The sequence below is a fragment of the Chelmon rostratus genome, chromosome 23 (assembly GCF_017976325.1).
Source record: "Chelmon rostratus isolate fCheRos1 chromosome 23, fCheRos1.pri, whole genome shotgun sequence".
NCBI lineage: Eukaryota > Metazoa > Chordata > Actinopteri > Chaetodontiformes > Chaetodontidae > Chelmon > Chelmon rostratus.
The window spans coordinates 19,153,925-19,174,699 of record NC_055680.1 but is presented as its reverse complement, the minus strand read 5'-3'; the positions used below and the strand labels follow the sequence as shown (position 1 = coordinate 19,174,699).

At 45.7% G+C, this 20,775-nt stretch overlaps 2 protein-coding genes and 1 non-coding gene across 3 annotated transcripts; 1 reads left to right on the top strand and 2 right to left on the bottom strand.

The window, feature by feature from the left end:
* Positions 1 to 1,219: 1,219 nt before the first annotated feature.
* On the top strand, positions 1,220 to 15,719 carry LOC121626583. The gene is made up of 13 exons (XM_041965178.1): positions 1,220 to 1,453; positions 3,909 to 4,188; positions 5,061 to 5,119; positions 5,584 to 5,790; positions 6,723 to 6,797; positions 7,096 to 7,230; positions 7,371 to 7,388; positions 7,474 to 7,491; positions 7,628 to 7,705; positions 7,854 to 7,938; positions 10,873 to 10,990; positions 11,457 to 11,595; positions 12,458 to 15,719. The coding sequence occupies exons 1-13, from the start codon at positions 1,381 to 1,383 to the stop codon at positions 12,595 to 12,597; spliced, it is 1,425 nt and encodes a 474-aa protein (XP_041821112.1). The 5' UTR covers positions 1,220 to 1,380; the 3' UTR covers positions 12,598 to 15,719.
* On the bottom strand, positions 14,124 to 19,242 carry LOC121626584 (PRELI domain-containing protein 1, mitochondrial-like). The gene is made up of 5 exons (XM_041965179.1): positions 19,078 to 19,242; positions 17,856 to 18,081; positions 16,244 to 16,357; positions 16,089 to 16,167; positions 14,124 to 15,054 (listed from the first exon to the last, which is right to left on the bottom strand). The coding sequence occupies exons 1-5, from the start codon at positions 19,167 to 19,169 to the stop codon at positions 14,942 to 14,944; spliced, it is 624 nt and encodes a 207-aa protein (XP_041821113.1). The 5' UTR covers positions 19,170 to 19,242; the 3' UTR covers positions 14,124 to 14,941.
* A 986-nt stretch (positions 19,243 to 20,228) lies between these two features.
* On the bottom strand, positions 20,229 to 20,300 carry trnag-ucc. Its single transcript has one exon. It is a non-coding gene; the product is annotated as a tRNA-Gly (tRNA).
* Between the last annotated feature and the right edge of the window lie 475 nt (positions 20,301 to 20,775).

The window sequence follows — 20,775 nt, the reverse complement described above, 5'->3', positions numbered from 1 at the left end:
ATGCTGGCCAGTGTGTACTGTCAGGCCGGGACTCAGAAGAGGACTCAGACGCAGAGATCAGTACACACAGAAGTTTATTGAACACTCTGGAACCAATTCGCGAAGTGTTAAACAAACCGGCTATAAAATTAATCTAGGCAAAATGCTATATCTAATAAATATCTCTAATAAGAAAAATAACAAAGAACAGAAAACGCTCACTTAGAGGAATAACTAAGGAACTCTACGACTATGAATACGAGAAACAAAAACGCTCCCGAAGGAGGAAACTCAAACAGCTATGACTAAACAAGACTAGGTAGGTAAAACAAAGAACTCAAAATCTACTCCGAAAATAATGGAGGAACAGGAAACAAAAAGACAAAACTATCACAACAGAAATCACTCTACAAAAGAGGTAAACAATTCGGCTAACTAGAATCTTACATTAATAAATCAAAAACCTAAGTTATCAAAATTACAACACAAAACACTCACGAAGAGGAAACAAGAGCTTACAACAATAACTGTGGCTGTGGTACGGGCAAGGGAGAAGACAGGCTCGGGTGAATTGCTCGACGGACAAAGACACACTGGCACAAGACAAGGGAGACGCAGACTATTTAACACGTGGAGGGTAATCAGGAACAGGTGGAGACAATAGGTAATCAGGGCGGACACACGGGACACATGAGGAAGGGCAAGTGCTCTGAAACGAGAGGAGAGTTAGGCCTTCAAAATAAAACAGGAAATAACAAGACAAAAACCCATGACAAGACAAACCTCACCGCGGTGTGACAACTTCTTTCTTTTTGCACTACCAGTTACATTTGCACTATTACTCTCTCTTAATGTGTCGTTGTTTAGATTGTACAGTTTTTATTTATTTCTTTTTAATATATGTCCCGTCACAGAGGTTGAAGAGTGACGTGATTTCAATTCTCTGTTTGTCCTGTACATACTGCAGGACTGACAATAAAGCTGACTTTGACTTGACTGACAACCCAGAGCTTCTCTGGTATCAGGTTTCTGTTGTCTTAAATGTATATTAAGTCCGACTGAAGTGTGACTTTATTATTGTTCTCAAGCTTTCCACACAAAGCTTAAGGATCAGTTTTGATGGTCACATCGCTAAAACACTTCAAAAGGTCGAAAAGTCAATCGCATGTGACGCGACAGACGACGGCAGAACGAAAAGTGAAAGTGAGAACACGCGCCATAACGCATGCGCAGAAGCCTCTCCGCCGAACAGAACTCCTCCGACGTCCTCGGTGGACTTCGGTCGAACTGGCCGCTGTCTGTAAACGGGACGCGGCTACAGAACTAAACATAGAAAAGCTCGTGCGCTACATAAAGCAGATTGGCACCTCTCGGCTTCCAGCGTCCTCCTCAGCTCTGAACATGAAGCTGACGGGATTCAGCCTCGTCTGTTGTTTTGTGCCGCTTTTCAGCAGCGTCGCCCCCCCCGTGTCAGGTCAGTACGTCTACAACGTGCACATTTAAAATATGGATGCTCTATGGCAAAAACACGCAGTAACGCAGTAATACGGTGTGTTACAGACAACTGGACAACCGTGTTATAAAGCACTGGCAGCGGAGGTACACAGCAGGAAGCAGATTATTAAAATAGTCTGATTACAACCGCGTTAATGAGGATCATTTCTCTCCCGAATCAGTGAGCTGGTTGTATTGTAAGTGTTCAGTCTAAGGTTTATGTTCCATCATCAACGTTACTTTTCTGACATCATACCAACTTTAAAATACCGGATTTGCTACTGGAGTTTGGCGAGCGGGTCCTTGTAAGTGTTTGCCCTCACGAGCCAGCCTTTTGACGGCTACTCCACACATCCTCTATGAATTTCACCAAACTTAAAAAAATGTAAATGTAAACTTACTTTCGTTACACGTGCTGTGCAGGTTTTACATCAGTCAGTCAGTCAGTGTATCGGCTGTAAATGTTACTGCAGAGACCACATAAGAACATGAGAATGTCCTGTGTCACAGCGACAGTAACCTCCTCTCATACAGCCAGTCATGTCCTTCTACTCCTACCCTGTCCTGTTTTATGATGCAGTCTGTTGCATAACAGCCACAGCTGATTGTGCACAGTTTTGGCACAATGATCACGACCTCTGTGCTAAGAGTAGCGTGACGTCTTGAGGTTACAATTTCCTGTATTCCTTGACTGTAATTCATAATCAACACTTGCACATTATGTTGCTTCCACATGAGATCACATGAAGAATTTCATAAGCTGTATCAGAATAGAAATAGAAATGATCGCACACTATCGCTTGTGACATCCTTTCCTAACAAGACCGGCTGGAAACCCAGCACATGGCTGTGCCATGTACAGTAAGCAGTAGTGTCTATAATGCCAATTCCAGAGGTTGCATACAGAAAGCTTCTTAGGACAAAGAGTTGCTTCTTTGAATGATGAGGGTTTCCACAAATTTCCCCTCACAGTTAAGACCAGATCCTGGTAAAGATAACTTATTCAGAAAGCGTCTCAGCCCTGAACAGAGCTCCTGAGGCGAAAACCTGTCGGGAGGAGGAAAGACAAAGACCGGAGAAATATTCTGCAAATATTCGACAGATGAGATGCTGCAGACATCGTGTTTGTGCTCAGTCTCATTTCAGATGCGCTCACATCTCCCACCAACACAATAACGTGGTAACGCCGGCAATCGTCCATGCTGCCGACTTTTTTCAGCCGTCAGCGGGTCAGTCAAACAGATTAGGCACCAGAATTATCACCACGTTAAAATAAATGTGAGAAAACAAATCTCAGAACTGTGCGAACAGGTTGCTGTGCGGGCTACTCTTAAAGTACAACAGAGAGGTATTCATAATTACACTGTGTCTGAATAGAAAAAAAGTAAAAGTAGTAAAAAAAAATACGTATTGCCCCGATAGCTGTGGAGAAAAAAATAAAAATATGAATAATTAATACACACATATAATATATATATATTATAGAAATAAATATGAATATTAATACAACACTTTAGATAAACACATGAATAGAAATATAGGTATTCAGATAAATATATCGTAAATTGCTATTTTTTTCATGATGTATTTAATAGTGAGAACATTCACCAGTATTTATTGAACTGGGACCAGGTCAGGCTTCATGCTGGGGTAACAAGTCCCAGACAGAATATTCATGCAGGAAAAAAACCTTCTATTTCAGTGTGTTCAAACTTCTCTCACTCAATGCCAGCAGCACTTACAGTGATTCTGATGGCTGGAGACAGAAGTTCAGAGTGTCACCTGTCAAAAGAGATCAAAACCACGTGCGTAGTCCACATGGTCGAAGAGCAGCTGTCAGCTTAGTGCAGGTGTTTGACAGACGTTTGAGGCTTCACCTCACTCAGGTGAAACATTCTGTCTCTTTCTTGCTCAGAGACTCAGAGAGTTTCCCTCCTGAGCTCAGACTCTGAGAGGACTCTCAGGATGTTTGATGATATTAAAGCTTCATCTGCAATTTTCTGTGCTGGTCCCAGTAACATTTGTGTTACACGACATGGTCGAGCCACATTTGAGTCGAAGGAAAATATGTTAGAAATGCAGCTGCAGGAATGAAACTTTCAGCAGTTTAGTTCGTGAGCTAATTCTTTCACTTGGTTTTATGTTTTCTGTGGATGAACTCCGACTAGAGCCGAAAACAGTAGCTCACCCGGAGAGCTCCAGGAAACGAATGGGTCGATATTTCAATAATCGTGAAATCATTTCAGTCGTTTCTCAGTCAAAATTGCCAAACATGCTTTGGTTCCTGCTTCTCAAGTGTGAGGACGTGAGTTAAGCTGAATGTCTTTGGGTTTGGAAAATAAAACAAGCGATTTAAAGGCAGTCATTTAATAGACAGAACAATTTCAAAAAAATGTTCCTGTATTTCAGCTCTGATTGGTTATTGCTGTTTGCAGGTAGGCCTCTGCACACCGGCTCACCTGTGCGAGTGTCTGCAGTTCTCGGCAAAGATGTCCTTCTGCCGTGCCATCTCACCACGCCTGTCGACGCACCGCGTGTCGTGGCGGTGGAGTGGTCGCGGGTAGACGGTCCGTCCCCACTGACGGTTCATGTTGTCCGTGATGGCGAAGAGCTCGTGAAGGAGAAAGCGCCAGAGTACCTCAGGAGGACGGCCATAATGGAAGATGGTTCCTTGAAGTTGCTCGGTGTCCAACAGCGGGACAGCGGCACCTACAGGTCCTAATATTCTGTTTTTCTTCTCGCCGTCAAAACCGATGAACAGACTGAAAGCGGCAGTGAATGTATCTGCGATCAGCCTCTGAGCTCCATTAACCACACACACACACACACACACACACACACACACACCGTCCTGCTGCCACAAACACTCACTACAGCACCAAATGTGGATTAATCCGCTGCTGAAAATAGTCCCAACAGATGCTCTATTTCTTCCTGTTTCTTTGATAGAAACTACCCTGAGCAGCTGTTTGAGGACTTTCTTTAAACATGAGACTAAATATTTGTGAGGAGCTTTGAAATATTTGTCTTCAGTAGGAACCAATGGGCTCGGAGCTCAGAGCCGCAGACAGGAAGTCGGACAGTACTGACAGGCAGGCTAATCGCTTTCTGAGCCGTAATGAAAACCAGATTTCTTCCACTCGTGTGAAAATGCAGCCCTGCAACATAATTAGTTATTGTAAAGGTGAGAGTTGGAATAACCCATCGTTCAGGCGTAAGGGCCCGACCTGCGTACATTCACAGTCCCGATCAGGCTGGACGTGCAGAACGAGTACTGACGAGAGGTAACTGTAACAAGTAACTGTAGAATAAAACCAGAGTAACACTCGAAACAACGTCAGAAAGAAGCTGTGACTATTAAACACGACGTCCTGGTGGTCAGTGTGTGGAAGTAAAGCAGAAAGTAAAGTCGGGTGTGTTTGTGAGGCAGAGGTGAACTGGTGCTGTAAACCACACAGGCTCCTCTAAACAATGGGAATCAAAGCACCTCGACTTTTTTCCTGCAGGTCCTTCTTGTTTTATCTTAAAAAATTTAGATTCTCTAAGGTTTCTTGTCTTCATTCCTCACATTCATCATCTTGATGCAGGTGTGTCCTTCTGAGAGGACCTCCAGTGGAAGACCAAGTGCTTGTGTCTCTCATTGTTGGTAAGAGAGCCTACAGTCACGCTAGCAGCGCAAACACCAGCATGCTAACACACTGACAGCGACGATGAGGCTGATGATGCTGCAAGATGAAAAGTCAGAGACTCAGCAAAGGTCACAGACCAGAACGTGAACCACATTTCATCACAGTCCATTCAATAGCTTTTCAGATGTTTCAGTAAAAAAGCAAATTTGGCAGGTGAAAAGACAGAGGATCGACAAAGTCATTCGGATTCATCCTCTGTGCACCATGAATGTCTGTACAGAATTGAATCTCAGTCCATCTAGTAGTTGCTGAGAGATTTCAGTCTGAACCAGTATGTGGATTGTTTGGACTGGCGTTTGACTATGAAAACTGCTGCAGAAGAAATGACACATGCCCAGTTGTACTATGATTTAACATGAATGAATTCATTCAGATGAGAACACAGTGGACATACCGTGCTGACAGGTGCTTGTGTCTCCAGTTCAGGTGTCTGAAGTGAACATGTTCGTCCGGCGGACTGCAGCCAACGAGCTCTTTGTACACTGCGAGTCCAGCGGCTGGAGCCCGAAGCCGGCGGTTTCTCTGCTGGACTCCGGGAGAAGCGTCCTGGCTGCTCAGGTGGAGTCTTCAGTCCGACCTGACGGCCTCTTCTCTGTCTGGGCGCTCGTCAGTGTGGCGGCAGCTAAAGGTAACCGGGTTAGGGTTAGGGTTAGGGTTAGTAGCAGCTCCTGTTAGCATCTCGTGCTAGCTGCTCCCATTAGCTGCTCCGGACAGCAGCTTCTGTTAGCAGCTCCGGATAACAGCTTCTGTTAGCAGCTCCCATTAGCCGCTCCGGACAGCAGCTTCTGTTAGCATCTCCCATTAACCGCTCCGGACAGCAGCTTCTGTTAGCTGCTCCCATTAGCTGCTCCGGACAGCAGCTTCTGTTAGCAGCTCCAGATAACAGCTTCTGTTAGCTGCTCCCATTAGCCGCTCCGGACAGCAGCTTCTGTTAGCTGCTCCCATTAGCCGCTCCGGACAGCAGCTTCTGTTAGCTGCTCCGGATAGCTGCTGTTAGCAGCTCCCATTAGCCGCTCCGGACAGCAGCTTCTGTTAGCAGCTCCGGATAACAGCTTCTGTTAGCAGCTCCCATTAGCCTCTCTGGACAGCAGCTTCTGTTAGCTGCTCCCATTAGCTGCTCCGGACAGCAGCTTTTGTTAGCAGCTCCGGATAACAGCTTCTGTTAGCTGCTCCCATTAGCCACTCCGGACAGCAGCTTCTGTTAGCTGATTTGGACAGCAGCTTCTGTTAGCTGCTCCCATTAGCCGCTCCGGACAGCGGCTTCTGTTAGCAGCTCCTATTAGCCGCTCCGGACAGCAGCTTCTGTTAGCAGCTCCAGATAACAGCTTCTGTTAGCTGCTCCCATTAGCTGCTCCGGACAGCAGCTTCTGTTAGCTGCTCCGGATAGCAGCTCCCATTAGCCGCTCTGGACAGCAGCTTCTGTTAGCTCTGGAGTACACAGCTGTCACTGGATCACTGTGATACTGAAGAAAACTTTAAAAACACGATGATTCTGTCCCAAAATGTCTTTTTGATTCTGAAGTGGATTTCACTCTTTTTCTATAACGGAAATGCTAACAGGAAATGGGACGTTGATCTGTAGAGTGGAAATACCTGAAACGAGCCTGGCCAGCGAGGACACGGTTTCTGTCATTGGTAAATATGTAAATTACCTTGTTTTTCTCACTAAGTTTGTATTATTTTCGGGAGCGTGATCAGGAGTGTAAGTGGCCACTGAAGCCAACAGCAGAAAACTTCAGTGCTGAAAGAATTATTTTATCCATTTTTGTAAACGTCGCTGTGTTTCCAGACGTTTTGGTGTCTCAGAGGAATGAGGATGTGATGTGTGACGAGGTGTGGAAGAAAAAGGGCTCTAATTGATCGTTGGCTCTGTAATTGTTCTTGGAGTTGATATTGGTCTTTTACACTCCTCCGACTGCTGCATTTTTCGTAGATGAGTTCGATTCCCCGCAGGCAGGACTTGGTCGTGATTTCACGTTGGTCATCGCCATCGTGCTGATTTGTGTCTTCGCCGCCGTCTCTGCCGCTGCTTTAGTGCGGAGGATCGTGAAACAGCGAGCTCTGACAGGTTGGTGTCTGCTGTGTTTTACAGTGAGCTCAGGTGCTTTGATTACACTGATCATTCACCTGTACGAGTGCATTATTGTAATAGATTACATTACCATGATGATAATTAAAGACCTGATGCTGTCTTATGTCTTTCTTCAGATACACCACTACTTGGAGGTAAGTCAGCTTGAAGACTGATCAGAAGCATCTACAGAAAAGGTGATGGTGACCAAAACTGCTGTTTTCTCTTTGTTTTTTGCAGGTAATCAGACATACACAGGTAAGCACTGGTAACAACTGCCAGTTACAGCAAAGACAGACTCCGAGGCTCCTCGTAAACCACGGATCAGAATAGTTCAGTGACTGGACGGGGACGGCCACCAACAGGTCTGACGGTGTCTCTCGCTGTGTTTCAGAGTACGGAGACATCAGCTTGGTGGAAACGAAGGGAGCCTCTGAGGACACGGCGAGAGCAAACAGTCTGGCCAGCAGAGGTCAGTTCACCACAAACCTTCACACGGGACGAACGTGACAGAGGAGGGGACATCTTCGCTGTGCTCCTCCTCATTGAACTCCTCGCTCAGGACGACTTCTACCTGGTGCACCTTGTCCCTGCAGTCATGTGTTGATTCTCTGTTTCAGAGACTGAAGCCTCCTGCGAGCTGGCAGAGAGAGACCTGGACAACATGTTGAAGTACAAAGACATAATCAAGAGCGTGGCGGACAAGTATGTCCAGTATTAACCCGAACGTGGTGATATTTAATACAATATTTATTTTTTTATTTGTTTGTTTCAGCCACAGTACACTCCCATATCAACAACTACAGCTATGTTTTGAGTCTGTCTGGTCTCGGGTTGAGTCTCTGTGGTCGTTTTGAGTCTCTGTGGTTATTTTGAGTCTCTCTGTGGTTGTTTTGAGTCTCTCTGTGGTTGTTTTGAGTCTCTCTGTGGTTGTTTTGAGTCTCTGTGGTTGTTTTGAGTCTCTCTGTGGTTATTTTGAGTCTCTCTGTGGTTGTCTTGAGTCTCTCTGTGGTTGTTTTGAGTCTCTCTGTGGTTGTTTTGAGTCTCTCTGTGGTTGTTTTGAGTCTCTCTGTGGTTGTTTTGAGTCTCTCTGTGGTTGTTTTGAGTCTCTGTGGTTGTTTTGAGTCTCTCTGTGGTTATTTTGTGTCTCTCTGTGGTTGTTTTGAGTCTCTGTGGTTGTTTTGAGTCTCTGTGGTTGTTTTGAGTGTCTCTGTGGTTGTTTTGAGTCTCTCTGTGGTCGTTTTGAGTCTCTCTGGTGTCGTTTTGAGTCTCTCTGTGGTTGTTTTGAGTCTCTCTGTGGTCGTTTTGAGTGTCTCTGTGGTCGTTTTGAGTGTCTGTGGTTATTTTGAGTCTCTCTGTGGTTGTTTTGAGTCTCTCTGTGGTTGTTTTGAGTCTCTCTGTGGTTGTCTTGAGTCTCTCTGTGGTTGTTTTGAGTCTCTCTGTGGTTGTTTTGAGTCTCTGTGGTTGTTTTGAGTCTCTCTGTGGTTATTTTGTGTCTCTCTGTGGTTGTTTTGAGTCTCTGTGGTTGTTTTGAGTCTCTGTGGTTGTTTTGAGTGTCTCTGTGGTTGTTTTGAGTCTCTCTGTGGTCGTTTTGAGTCTCTCTGGTGTCGTTTTGAGTCTCTCTGTGGTTGTTTTGAGTCTCTCTGTGGTCGTTTTGAGTGTCTCTGTGGTCGTTTTGAGTGTCTGTGGTTGTTTTGAGTCTCTGTGGTTGTTTTGAGTGTCTCTGTGGTTGTTTTGAGTCTCTCTGTGGTCGTTTTGAGTCTCTCTGGTGTCGTTTTGAGTCTCTCTGTGGTTGTTTTGAGTCTCTCTGTGGTCGTTTTGAGTGTCTCTGTGGTCGTTTTGAGTGTCTCTGGTGTTGTTTTGAGTCTCTCTGGTGTTGTTTTGAGTCTCTCTGTGGTTGTTTTGAGTCTCTGGTTGTTTTGAGTCTCTCTGTGGTTGTTTTGAGTCTCTCTGTGGTTGTTTTGAGTCTCTCTGTGGTCGTTTTGAGTGTCTCTGTGGTCGTTTTGAGTGTCTCTGGTGTTGTTTTGAGTCTCTCTGGTGCTGTTTTGAGTCTCTCTGTGGTTGTTTTGAGTCTCTCTGTGGTCGTTTTGAGTCTCTCTGGTGTCGTTTTGAGTCTCTCTGTGGTTGTTTTGAGTCTCTCTGTGGTCGTTTTGAGTGTCTCTGTGGTCGTTTTGAGTGTCTGTGGTTGTTTTGAGTCTCTGTGGTTGTTTTGAGTGTCTCTGTGGTTGTTTTGAGTCTCTCTGTGGTCGTTTTGAGTCTCTCTGGTGTCGTTTTGAGTCTCTCTGTGGTTGTTTTGAGTCTCTCTGTGGTCGTTTTGAGTGTCTCTGTGGTCGTTTTGAGTGTCTCTGGTGTTGTTTTGAGTCTCTCTGGTGTTGTTTTGAGTCTCTCTGTGGTTGTTTTGAGTCTCTGGTTGTTTTGAGTCTCTCTGTGGTTGTTTTGAGTCTCTCTGTGGTTGTTTTGAGTCTCTGTGGTTGTTTTGAGTCTCTCTGGTGTTGTTTTGAGTCTCTCTGTGGTTGTTTTGAGTCTCTCTGTGGTTGTTTTGAGTCTCTGTGGTTGTTTTGAGTCTCTCTGTGGTCGTTTTGAGTCTCTCTGGTGTTGTTTTGAGTCTCTCTGTGGTCGTTTTGAGTCTCTGTGGTCGTTTTGAGTCTCTGTGGTCGTTTTGAGTCTCTCTGTGGTTGTTTTGAGTCTCTCTGTGGTCGTTTTGAGTGTCTCTGTGGTTGTTTTGAGTCTCTCTGTGGTCGTTTTGAGTCTCTCAGGTGTCGTTTTGAGTCTCTCTGGTGTCGTTTTGAGTCTCTCTGGTGTTGTTTTGAGTCTCTCTGTGGTTGTTTTGAGTCTCTCTGGTGTTGTTTTGAGTCTCTCTGTGGTTGTTTTGAGTCTCTCTGGTGTTGTTTTGAGTCTCTCTGGTGTTGTTTTGAGTCTCTCTGTGGTTGTTTTGAGTCTCTCTGTGGTTGTTTTGAGTCTCTGTGGTTGTTTTGAGTCTCTCTGGTGTTGTTTTGAGTCTCTCTGTGGTTGTTTTGAGTCTCTCTGGTGTTGTTTTGAGTCTCTCTGTGGTCGTTTTGAGTCTCTCTGTGGTTGTTTTGAGTCTCTCTGTGGTCGTTTTGAGTCTCTCTGTGGTTGTTTTGAGTCTCTCTGTGGTCGTTTTGAGTGTCTCTGGTGTTGTTTTGAGTCTCTCTGGTGTTGTTTTGAGTCTCTCTGTGGTTGTTTTGAGTCTCTCTGGTGTTGTTTTGAGTCTCTCTGTGGTCGTTTTGAGTCTCTCTGGTGTTGTTTTGAGTCTCTCTGTGGTCGTTTTGAGTCTCTCTGGTGTTGTTTTGAGTCTCTGTGTGGTCGTTTTGAGTCTCTCTGTGGTCGTTTTGAGTCTCTCTGGTGTCGTTTTGAGTCATGCATGCAGTTTGAATTATGCAGGCAGAACTCAGGTGCTTCCATTGTCTGAAAAAGTGCTGTTAAACTTCAGTATTTAGTTGACACTGGAGACGAACGTTGTCACACGCTTGAACACATGATGCAAAACATTACAGAAAACTATTCAGCAAGTGTGTGATCCAAATTCTGAGCTCTTCTGTGTTAAATAGATTTAAATCTACTCACTGATACTTGAGACACTATTAAAGTCTCGTATACACACATTGTCATCTCCCGCAGACTGAGCATCCCCCCCGGCCTGATCGCTGCCATCATCTCCAGACAGTCTCAGGCTGGAACCAAGCTGACCGCCAGTGGCTTCGGCGAGAATGACCAAAACTGCTTCGGTCTCATGCAGGTGTGTGTGTGTGTGTGTGTGTGTGTGTGTGCGTGTGCTGGGATGTTTGGACAGGAAGTTCCAGCATAACAGATCTGTCCATATGTTATGCTCTCTGTTCTTGGGATCAGTTGTGTGAGTGTCGACTGTGTTCATTACATCCTCTGAAACTCACTGAGCGACACTAACGCGCTGGGGGGTGAATGTGAGTTTGCTGCAAGCTTTCACTTATTTTAGTCTGATAAACAAAATAAAGTCAGAAAAATGTCGAGAATGGAAATATTCTGTTTCCTTATGAAACAGAAAAATACAACCGTACAGCTTCAGGTTTCTCTCTTTTACTGAACTCAGACAAGTTTGATAACCAAATTAACCCATCGTAAAACAAACTTCACTCAGACTCGACAGAAACAGAGTGAAACTCATCAAACCGTTCTTTCTCTCACTGTTCAACAGTCAGCTTGGTTAACTTGTCCCTTTGGTGCAGATCAATAAGCATTATCACGCCGTGAAAGGAAATCCATTCAGCGAGGAGCATTTGGACCAAGGAGTCACCTTCCTCGTCCAGCTCATCAAGACCATGAAAAGAACGAAGCCGGACTGGAACAAAGAGCAGCAGCTGAAAGGTGAGAACTCCTGTTTGAACTGTGAATCCAGCAGAGGCCCGACATGAACGCTGCACATTTTAAAGGATAACTTTGGTTTTTTACAACCTGGACCTTATTTGTAGCATTAAATACGACCATTTACTCCCCCAGACAACTTTGGTGGCATTTGGAGTCCAATATTTAGTTCTGATATGCTGGTGCTATTCCCCTCTGAGCCCGTGGTGGCATGTTATCAACATCCGGCGTCTCTAGACAACTACCTCTGACGTGGATGATGTCATTACCGAACGCCGGGCGCCGCGAGCAACCAGCCACAACACGGCTGACTCTGCGGCGGTCGGCTACGAATACGCAATAACGAACCATAGCTGTGCCAAACTACAGCTAAACTAGCCGACCGCCGGCTCAGAGGGGAATAGCACCAGCATATCAGAACTAAATATTGGAATATGAACGAGTTTCTGCAGATTATGCGTTATATAGAGGCTGCGCATGGATGCCCCGAGTACTCGCATTATACGGATATACGCGCCGCTCCTCTGGGGCTAATTTCTTCAAAACGACTCCAAATGCCACCAAAGTTGTCTGGGGGGGTAAATGGGCGTATTTAATGCTACAAATAAAGTCCAGGTTGTAAAAAACCAAAGTTATGGTACAGATTCATTTAGATTGCTGTTCAGAGAATATTACATCTCTTACAGCCTGGATCCTTCACCGTACTGACCAACTTCACTGCAGACGTTTGACGACACTTTAGAGCTACTTCACTTCCTTTCCATAATGTGGTCAGACACCTAGAATAACAACGCGAGCCTGTCAGTCACAGAAACAAACGCTGTGATTGGACGGACGCTGACGACTCTGACCGTCTGTGTTTCAGGTGCGCTGGCTTGTTACATCGCAGGTGAGGACAGAGTCATCCCTTTGACGTACGAGGAGGTGGACAGCGTGACGCCGAACGCTGACTTTGCCAACGACGTGGTCGCCCGAGCGAAGTGGTTCGCCAGCAACGGCTTCTGAACGTCACGTCATTTCCGTCTTCGCCTGTTCCTGCTTCGTTTTTGTGCCTCAGGATGTTCACTCCAGGATGAACTGATTATAGATTCAGAGGTCAAAGGTCGCTGTGGGCGATTTTACCCCACTGACTGAGGCAAGACGACGACACGTGTTCTCTGGAACATGAGAGCAGGAGGGGGGTGAGTATGTGAAGGATTCTGAAACCATGTGATCAGCACATGTCCACAACATGGCCGGATGATGATGTCAGTGCGTTCATACCTCATGGCTGCTCGTCAGCTGGTACATGTCGCTCACTTTGGAGAGCCGGCAAATCAGCCGACGAGAAGAAAACTATAAAAACTGTGGAAAACATTTCGAGAACGCCACCTGCGACTGAACTTTCCTGACTTCGGTTTCTACTCAGGTGCTACAGTAACAATCTCTTTTCAGTTTCAACCATCAGTGTTTCTTTGAGTGTTTTTTGTCCACGACTGCCCATGAAACACACCCGGCATGAATAACTTTCTTGCACAAATTATTGTGTGAAGTTTAGCATCTTGTCAGCACAAGATAATAGTTGCGCTGAGTGTAGCTGCTCACACTCTTTTGCATTCTTTCACTGATATTGCAGACGCGTCCAAATAAATGTGGCATGGATATCAATGCAACAGTCTCCATGTGAGTCACCCTCCTCCTCCGTCACGCTCCGCCCAGGCTCCGCCCCTCGCCTAAAGCAAACGAAGTATTTCCCGGAAGTGAGAGCACGTCCAGCAGGACAAACATGCTTCGTGCGTGAGAGGTGGACTCGCTGGGAAACTCGGACTCTGCGGACGCTGTCCGGAGTTCATACGAGACAGTGGCTTTAGCATCTCTGCTGTATATTGAGGGCTCAGTGTAGCTCTATGCAGGAAAAACCAAATCACACAGAAATGATTATTCTGAGTATTTTATAGACGTCGGAGCTCTTAAAACTTTTTACCACAGAAACATCAAGCTAACTAACAGCTGCTGCTGCAGATCGTTGACGCTGGAGGCAACTGGTCAGGTCGCATGACTTCAGAAATGCAGACGATTCAATCTTTGAGAAATGCATCGTGGGTTGTGTGAACCGATCAGACGCGTATTTACCACAGCACCAACAGCAGCTGCAAGATAAAAAAATGCTCGGCCAGTATATTACAGTCGAGCAGTTGTTGGTGCTGACAGACGGGAAGGATGCGGCAGGTTTGTAATTTATCTGACTGAACTCTGTTTCCATTCACTCTTCGCAGCCGAATCACATCTGGATTAAGTTGGTGCTAATGTTGACGCGCGATCGTTCATCAAAAATGCGTCTTCAAAATTAGACTTTGAGCTGGGGAGCTGTAAATATGTCGGGGAGTCATGGAAGAGTGAGGAGCAGCCAACTCCTCTGCAGCACGACCCGTTTCTTTACTGTGTCCTGTTGTGTGGCGTGGCTCGTGTGCAGGATGAACACATGGAGGTTGGAATTAATATTATTGACTGAAAAATAACCCCAGTTTGTTTGGCTGCACTATAAACACATAAATGAGCTGCTTTAATGTTTAATTCAACCACTGCAGGTGCCACCGAACCAACCGGTAGGAAAATAACGATTATAATGTCAAAGTGAAATGTCAGGAGCTGACCACCAGAGGGCGACGATGCAGGGAAAAGCCTGTTCTCAACTGTAGGAAATGTTCATTACACGAATCCTCTATCTGTAAAACAATTTAATTCTAAACAGACTGAAGCTGATCTGATGCAACGTTCATGTACAGAAATTAAACCACTTCCATGATTTCTGATACAAATACAGAAAATACCCTCAGTACAGTGAAATGATTTAAAATCCATTCAGCAGGCAAGAGTCCAATGAAACGTGCAAAAATGATACAAAAACTGTAATTGGGATGAATAAAACAATAAGAAATATTATAAATGAAAACAATAAAAAATGTAAAAAAAAATGTTCATATGAAAAACCTGAAAATGAGGAATAAAACGAAAGCAGACAGCTCCTGAGCCGCACGATTACAAATGTCATTAAATCTAACATAAGAAGTTCAATCTGTCCTAAATAAGACATTTCTTCTCATTTTAAGTAACAAAACCTCACGTGTGAAAGTTTCCATCACCACGAAAATGAAATACTGCAGAATGATCCAGAAGAGGAAGAAAACAAAGAATCATCGAAGGAACTTTGAAGAATGAAACTTCTTTGACTGCGACAGTTTACAGCCCTCGTAGGGAACCCTGCGAGTGACCGCAGCCGCCAGCATTCCTTATTTTCAGTCGACGACCGGCTTCACGAAGCGCCCGATCGCAGCCGGGGGGGACTCGGTGGTCAACAGACGCAGGAAGTTCAGACGAACTGTTTGGGCTCCTGTGTGGGAGTGGGCGTGGTCTGTGGTGGGAGGGGCTTGTGCTTCTCTGACAACTCTCCCTGGTCGCCATGCAGATGAGCGGGTGCCTCAGCTGCAATTAAATAAAAGAGAAGAAACAGGCAGTGTGAGCTCATTCTGAGAACACCTACGCTACCTGAACGTTATGAAGATGGGTGAGGGAGAACCCCGACGCCCTGACGGGACGCTCGCAGCCGGTGGACTCCTGGGAGGAGCGGAGGACCGTGTGTCTGTCGTCCTTTCCGTTGAGGATGTTGTAGACACATAATTGGATTTATGATTTCAGGCTTTCTGCTGATTGGCTTCGGCAGCTTCCTGATCTACTGCATAAAAAGGAAGACGCTGGCGGAAACTGGCAAGCTGCTCGCCTTGACCGAGGGAACGTGCAGCGCTGCCGGCGCTCAGACTCGAGCCGTTTGTGAGCTCAATCGCAAACTGGATGATTTCCTGAGCTCCTTCGCCAGACGGGCACCAGCTTGGAGAAACTGTCGGTTCGGCTCAATCTGGCCACTAATTTGGACATTTTGGAGCAAGCGTGAGACCAGAGAGACTCGAGTGGACAGAAACATTCCTGTCCTAAAATAATCTGTTATCTCCATTGGCTCCTTCTCAGGGACACTTATCTCTCCTCCTGTCCCTGTCCTCCCATGTCAATTATTTGTACTGTCTTTGTGCCTTTGTGTCCTCTGGGACGGGTTGTAACCGAATGAATTTCTCCACTGTGAGATTAATAAAGTTTTATCTAATCTAATCTAATCTTACTGGGTCACTAAAGTAATCATGCAATCAGAGACAAAAGAAGAATTAACGAGTCGTTGAGTTGAACAGTAATCTTCTAGCTTCTCAATCTGCCCGTCGCGCCACTGAAACTGATGAACGGTCATCTGTTGATGAGGCTGACTGGAGGATCTCACATGGTTAAAGTCTCACCTGAAAAGAAACAGAGTGTTTCCTACGACAACAGTACATTCAATGTTTCTGACATGAACTGTGGAGCTATGGAGTACCCCACGGCTCTGTCCTCGGCCACCTCTCGGCCAAAGTGATTCTCAGCTGTATGTGTCTGTAAAGGCAGTGTGTGTGTGTGTGTGTGTGTGTGCGTCTTACTCTGGATCTTGGACAGTGCGAACTCGAGCCCCTTCATGGCTTTCACCTGGTTACTTTTAAACCTGGCGAGACCAAACTCCTGGTACAGAGACACGGTGAGTCAGTTAGTCTCATTCTACTGCTCGCAGCGTGTGGGGGTGTGTGCGTGCGCTCACCTGTATAGGCCGGGCCAGCCCGTAGACAGCTGAGGAGATACAGGCCTCTCTCCTCAGTTTGGTCCAAGACGGCCGACCGCGGTCCTCCTCAAACAGACACCGCTCGACCACCGTCTGAGAGACACGCCGAGCGTCACTTTTCAGTCAAAATGTAAGTTCGCACTCGCTGCAGCTGCCGCCATCATGCCGCCATGCAGTTATATAACATAGACAATCAACACTTCCTAAATGAGAGATCAATCTCTCAAACCGGCTGCCGACCGGAGACCGGGCCTTCCCGCCCCATACGCCGAATACCTGCTCGCACGGACCCTGCAAATTCTTTTTACGAGACATATTTCTGTTATCGTTCCAGCTCTTCATGTCTTGCGTCATTGTAGGGTTTGGATGTGCTCAACCTCTACAAACTGGATGAACCAGGCAGAATCAAAGGGCACAGCAGGATGGAATAATGAGGGTTTTTTTCCAGAGCTCCAGGTTTTTACTTATTGTCACACACATAAAACACACAGCTCACAAAAACCAGCAGGGCAAAAGAGTCACCAAGGTGCAGGGAATCATGGCAGATTGCAGAGCAAGAGCTTCACCCTACGCCCACCCCCTTTCTCACACACGGCACTATTGCTCACCTGGCTTTTATAGCCAATCTCCTCCCACCCCAGTGACACACATATATATATATGTATACTTTAACACACTGACACTTATTCTACACAATGCAAATAACTACAGCCTGACACAGTTAACAAAACCACCTAATTAACTAAAGAAACACTAAACAACGACCAAACTCAACAAAAATCCCCCTACAACCCCTCCCCTCTCTCCTCTCTGATCCCCCTGCTCAACCTAATTAGGTAAATGGCAACTGCTGGTATGCTGCGTGTGTCAGTAATGTGCATGTTTCACTCTTAGTGAGGGGGGTGCTTCCCAGCTCCCTCACAGTCATGAATTGAATCCTTGATGAGAAGAGTCGTGTGTTTCTGTGAACACAGAATTGTTAAAACGTTGTGTTTCCTGAAGGGAGTTTGGTGTAAGGTGTTCCCTGCAGAGCGCAGCGAGCGCCTGTTTTAAGGTTTGGTCTCAGCACAGAAACACTCTCTGACGGTGGTCAGTTATTGGTGCGACTGATGGTTTACGGTCTAATAATGTGTGTTAGTACTGATGACTGACGGTGGCTGACCAGGTGATTATCAGCTGATTGTACTGGCGTCTCTCTGTGAGTGTTTTAATTCCTTTCCTCAACATGACGTTCTTAACGACTCCTGATGAAACCTGACAGATTAGCATTGTCGTTGCCCTTATTTGAGCTTCTCTCTTCTGTGTACCGTTGACCTTCATTCACCCAGAATCAGCCGGTATTTCTCAGCACTGCGTGACCTTCTCTGACCGTCAGCCGCTGCGTGTCTGCAGTGGATCGACTCACCTGGACGAGCTTCTCCTCAGCGTGTTCGATGTTTATACACTTTATATTTAAAAACTATTCATAGAAAGATAAAAGCAGAGATGTGTAACACCTGGACAGGTGGCAACAGTTCTGACGCACACACACGTTCTCATGCATGACACCTGTGACTCAGCAATAACCACACACACCCGCCACACCACGTACCATCAGGGTGTTGTGGTTGATGTTCCAGGTCTTGGTGGTGAAGGTGTGTGTGTGCGGGTCGACGATGGAGTCCTCCAGGACGTAGACGGCCCGGGCCATGTGAGCGGGGAAGACGTGCTCCGCCCAGCCCGGCAGACGGTTGGTCTTGGTCAGCAATCGCCGTGACAGTAGGTGGTTGCTGGGGGTGACCTCGCGGTACAGGACGTCCTCGGTGAGGACGTGGGCGCTAACGCAGAACAACACAGATTTACACTGAGCGTGTGTGTGTGTGTGTGTGTGTGTGTGTGTGTGTGTGTAAAACAGCACACACACACCTCACTATTATTGAATAGTGAGGACATTTCCAGAACTTCAGGACATTTAAAAATAAAGGGGACATTGTTGGAACATGAAGACATTTTGCATCACTTTTAGATTCAGGAGGTGTGTCACTTCAAAGGGCTCGTGGAGGGTCAAGGAGGTTTCGGGTTTAGGTTAAAATCAGGTTTAGGTTCAGTTTAGGGTAAAGGCTGGGGTTACGCTTTCTTTGGGGGCTTGGGCAGTGGCTCTTAAAGGATAACTTTGGTTTTTTACAACCTGGACCTTATTTGTAGCATTAAATACGACCATTTACTCCCCCAGACAACTTTGGTGGCATTTGGAGTCATTTTGAAGAAATTAGCCCCAGAGGAGCGGCGCGTATATCCGTATAATGCGAGTACTCGGGGCATCCATGCTCAGCCTCTATATAACACATAATCTGCAGAAACTCGTTCATATTCCAATATTTAGTTCTGATATGCTGGTGCTATTCCCCTCTGAGCCCGTGGTGGCATGTTATCAACATCCGGCGTCTCTAGGCAACTACCTCTGACGTGGATGACGTCATTACCGAACGCCGCGCGCTGCGAGCAGCCGGCCACAACACGGCTGACTCTGCGGCGGTCGGCTACGAATACGCAATAACGAACCACAGCTGTGCCAAACTACAGCTAAACTAGCCGACCGCCGGCTCAGAGGGGAATAGCACCAGCATATCAGAACTAAATATTGGACTCCAAATGCCACCAAAGTTGTCTGGGTGAGTAAATGGGTGTATTTAATGCTACAAATAAGGTCCAGGTTGTAAAAAACCAAAGTTATCCTTTAAATTGGTGGGGCATGTTTAGTGTGTGAAGACTCTGGCAGTTTGGGTAGTTTCCCCCCAACACAAACTGATGAGAACAGAAAGAAAAAGTCTCACCTGTATGGGTTCGGGTAGCGCTGCCAGAAGGCGGCCAGCACCTGATGCCACGGACTCTTAACATCGACCTCACTGTGGAAATACCTCCCCATGTCCACACACACACACACACACACACACACACACACACACACACACACACACACACACACACACACACACACACACACAGCTCACGGCCGACTCATTCAGGAGCTGCAGGAAAAAGCAATAAAAGAAAAGGTCGACCAATCATAGATAAATGTTTGCAGACTCTGTTCTGTGCAATGAGCAGAAGATAATGGGGCATCAGCTAATGATTCTCTTCATTATCAATTCATCAGAAAAAATGTAGTGATTTAGTAATCACAGTCGTGGTCTAAGGTCAAAATTCGAATGTCTTTGTCCATCGTTCTGTCTAACAGCCAACAGTCAAAACCAGAAAATACTCTGTTCACAATGACATTAAACATAAAAGATCATCTTATAAACCCCCAGCTGGGGGAATCTGATGCTACAGGCAGCATCAATAAAAAATAGTGAATAGCAACAGAAAATTAAAAATACAAAATAGGAAGTTGACTCTTTGTGTACATTTTATACAAAAGACTATAGAAAATACATTGCCAATGGAAAGTACTTGAGAAATATTGAAAAATGCACGTGGTTCTGGATAAGTTAACATGGTTTTGGATGAGTTAACGTGATTTTGGATGAGTTAACGTGATTTTGGATGAGTTAACGTGGTTTTGGATAAGTTAACGTGGTTTTGGATGAGTTAACGTGGTTTTGGATGAGTTAACGTGATTTTGGATGAGTTAACGTGGTTTTGGATGAGTTAACGTGATTTTGGATGAGTTAACGTGGTTTTGGATGAGTTAACGTGATTTTGGATAAGTTAACGTGGTTTTGGATGAGTTAACGTGGTTTTGGATGAGTTAACGTGATTTTGGATAAGTTAACGTGGTTTTGGATGAGTTAAGTAAAGCTGCAAACTTGCATCACTTGATGCTGTCAGTGTATTTTGTTGACTATATTTCTGTACTTAGGGACTTTTACTTTACTTGTAATGGACCTTTTACCGAAGTTGTACCTCTCGGTTCTAATTCTGCCACCGTGTATAACTGTGCTGTCATCGTGCAGCCCAACAAACCCAAAAAAAAAAAAAGGTCTGCGTTGGCCGGGAATCGAACCCGGGTCAACTGCTTGGAAGGCAGCTATGCTAACCACTATACCACCAACGCCTGACAACACTTTCCTTCTGATAAAGGAATTCAACAGGATGTTTTATTAAATAGAGAAATCCTTGTTAAATCGAGGTAACGGCTTTGATTCTGATTTACTTAGTTAAATCGCCATTTATTGGTAGCTGACATTAGCCAACTTTACATTTCTAGAGTTAATTAGCTACCTGCTAGCTACTGAACGAGCCAGTAGCTTCCGTCTTTCTCTGTCGCGTGTTCATCTGCCTGTAACCTAAATTACATGATCACTTTTACAACCTAATTCAACCTAAGTCTGTCACAAACTAAGCTAACGTTAGTTAGCTTTTGGCCATGGTTGTCGTTACTGTAAGCTAATACGTTAGCTTCAGAGGCCTTTGTGATCAATATGTGGCCCCATCAGCAGCGGCAGTTTCCAGGATGTGTAGCAGCTCCGTGTTTGGCAGTTTTCCCCAGCCGCCCCCACACCGAGCTGCCGCCCCAGCCGCCCCCACAC

What these genes read in the sequence shown, in the direction of transcription:
- LOC121626584 (XM_041965179.1), bottom strand. Translation starts at nt 19,169, where the DNA reads ATGGGGAGGTATTTCCACAGTGAGGTCGATGTTAAGAGTCCGTGGCAT. An exon ending in CGCTACCCGAACCCATACAG is followed by an intron (nt 18,082 to 19,077) that starts GTGAGACTTTTT and finishes GTTCTGCGTTAG; the next exon opens with CGCCCACGTCCTCACCGAGG. An exon ending in GGCTGGCCCGGCCTATACAG is followed by an intron (nt 16,168 to 16,243) that starts GTGAGCGCACGC and finishes TCTCTGTACCAG; the next exon opens with GAGTTTGGTCTCGCCAGGTT.
- LOC121626583 (XM_041965178.1), top strand. Translation starts at nt 1,381, where the DNA reads ATGAAGCTGACGGGATTCAGCCTCGTCTGTTGTTTTGTGCCGCTTTTC. An exon ending in CGTCGCCCCCCCCGTGTCAG is followed by an intron (nt 1,454 to 3,908) that starts GTCAGTACGTCT and finishes TGCTGTTTGCAG; the next exon opens with GTAGGCCTCTGCACACCGGC. An exon ending in ATCAAGAGCGTGGCGGACAA is followed by an intron (nt 7,939 to 10,872) that starts GTATGTCCAGTA and finishes CATCTCCCGCAG; the next exon opens with ACTGAGCATCCCCCCCGGCC.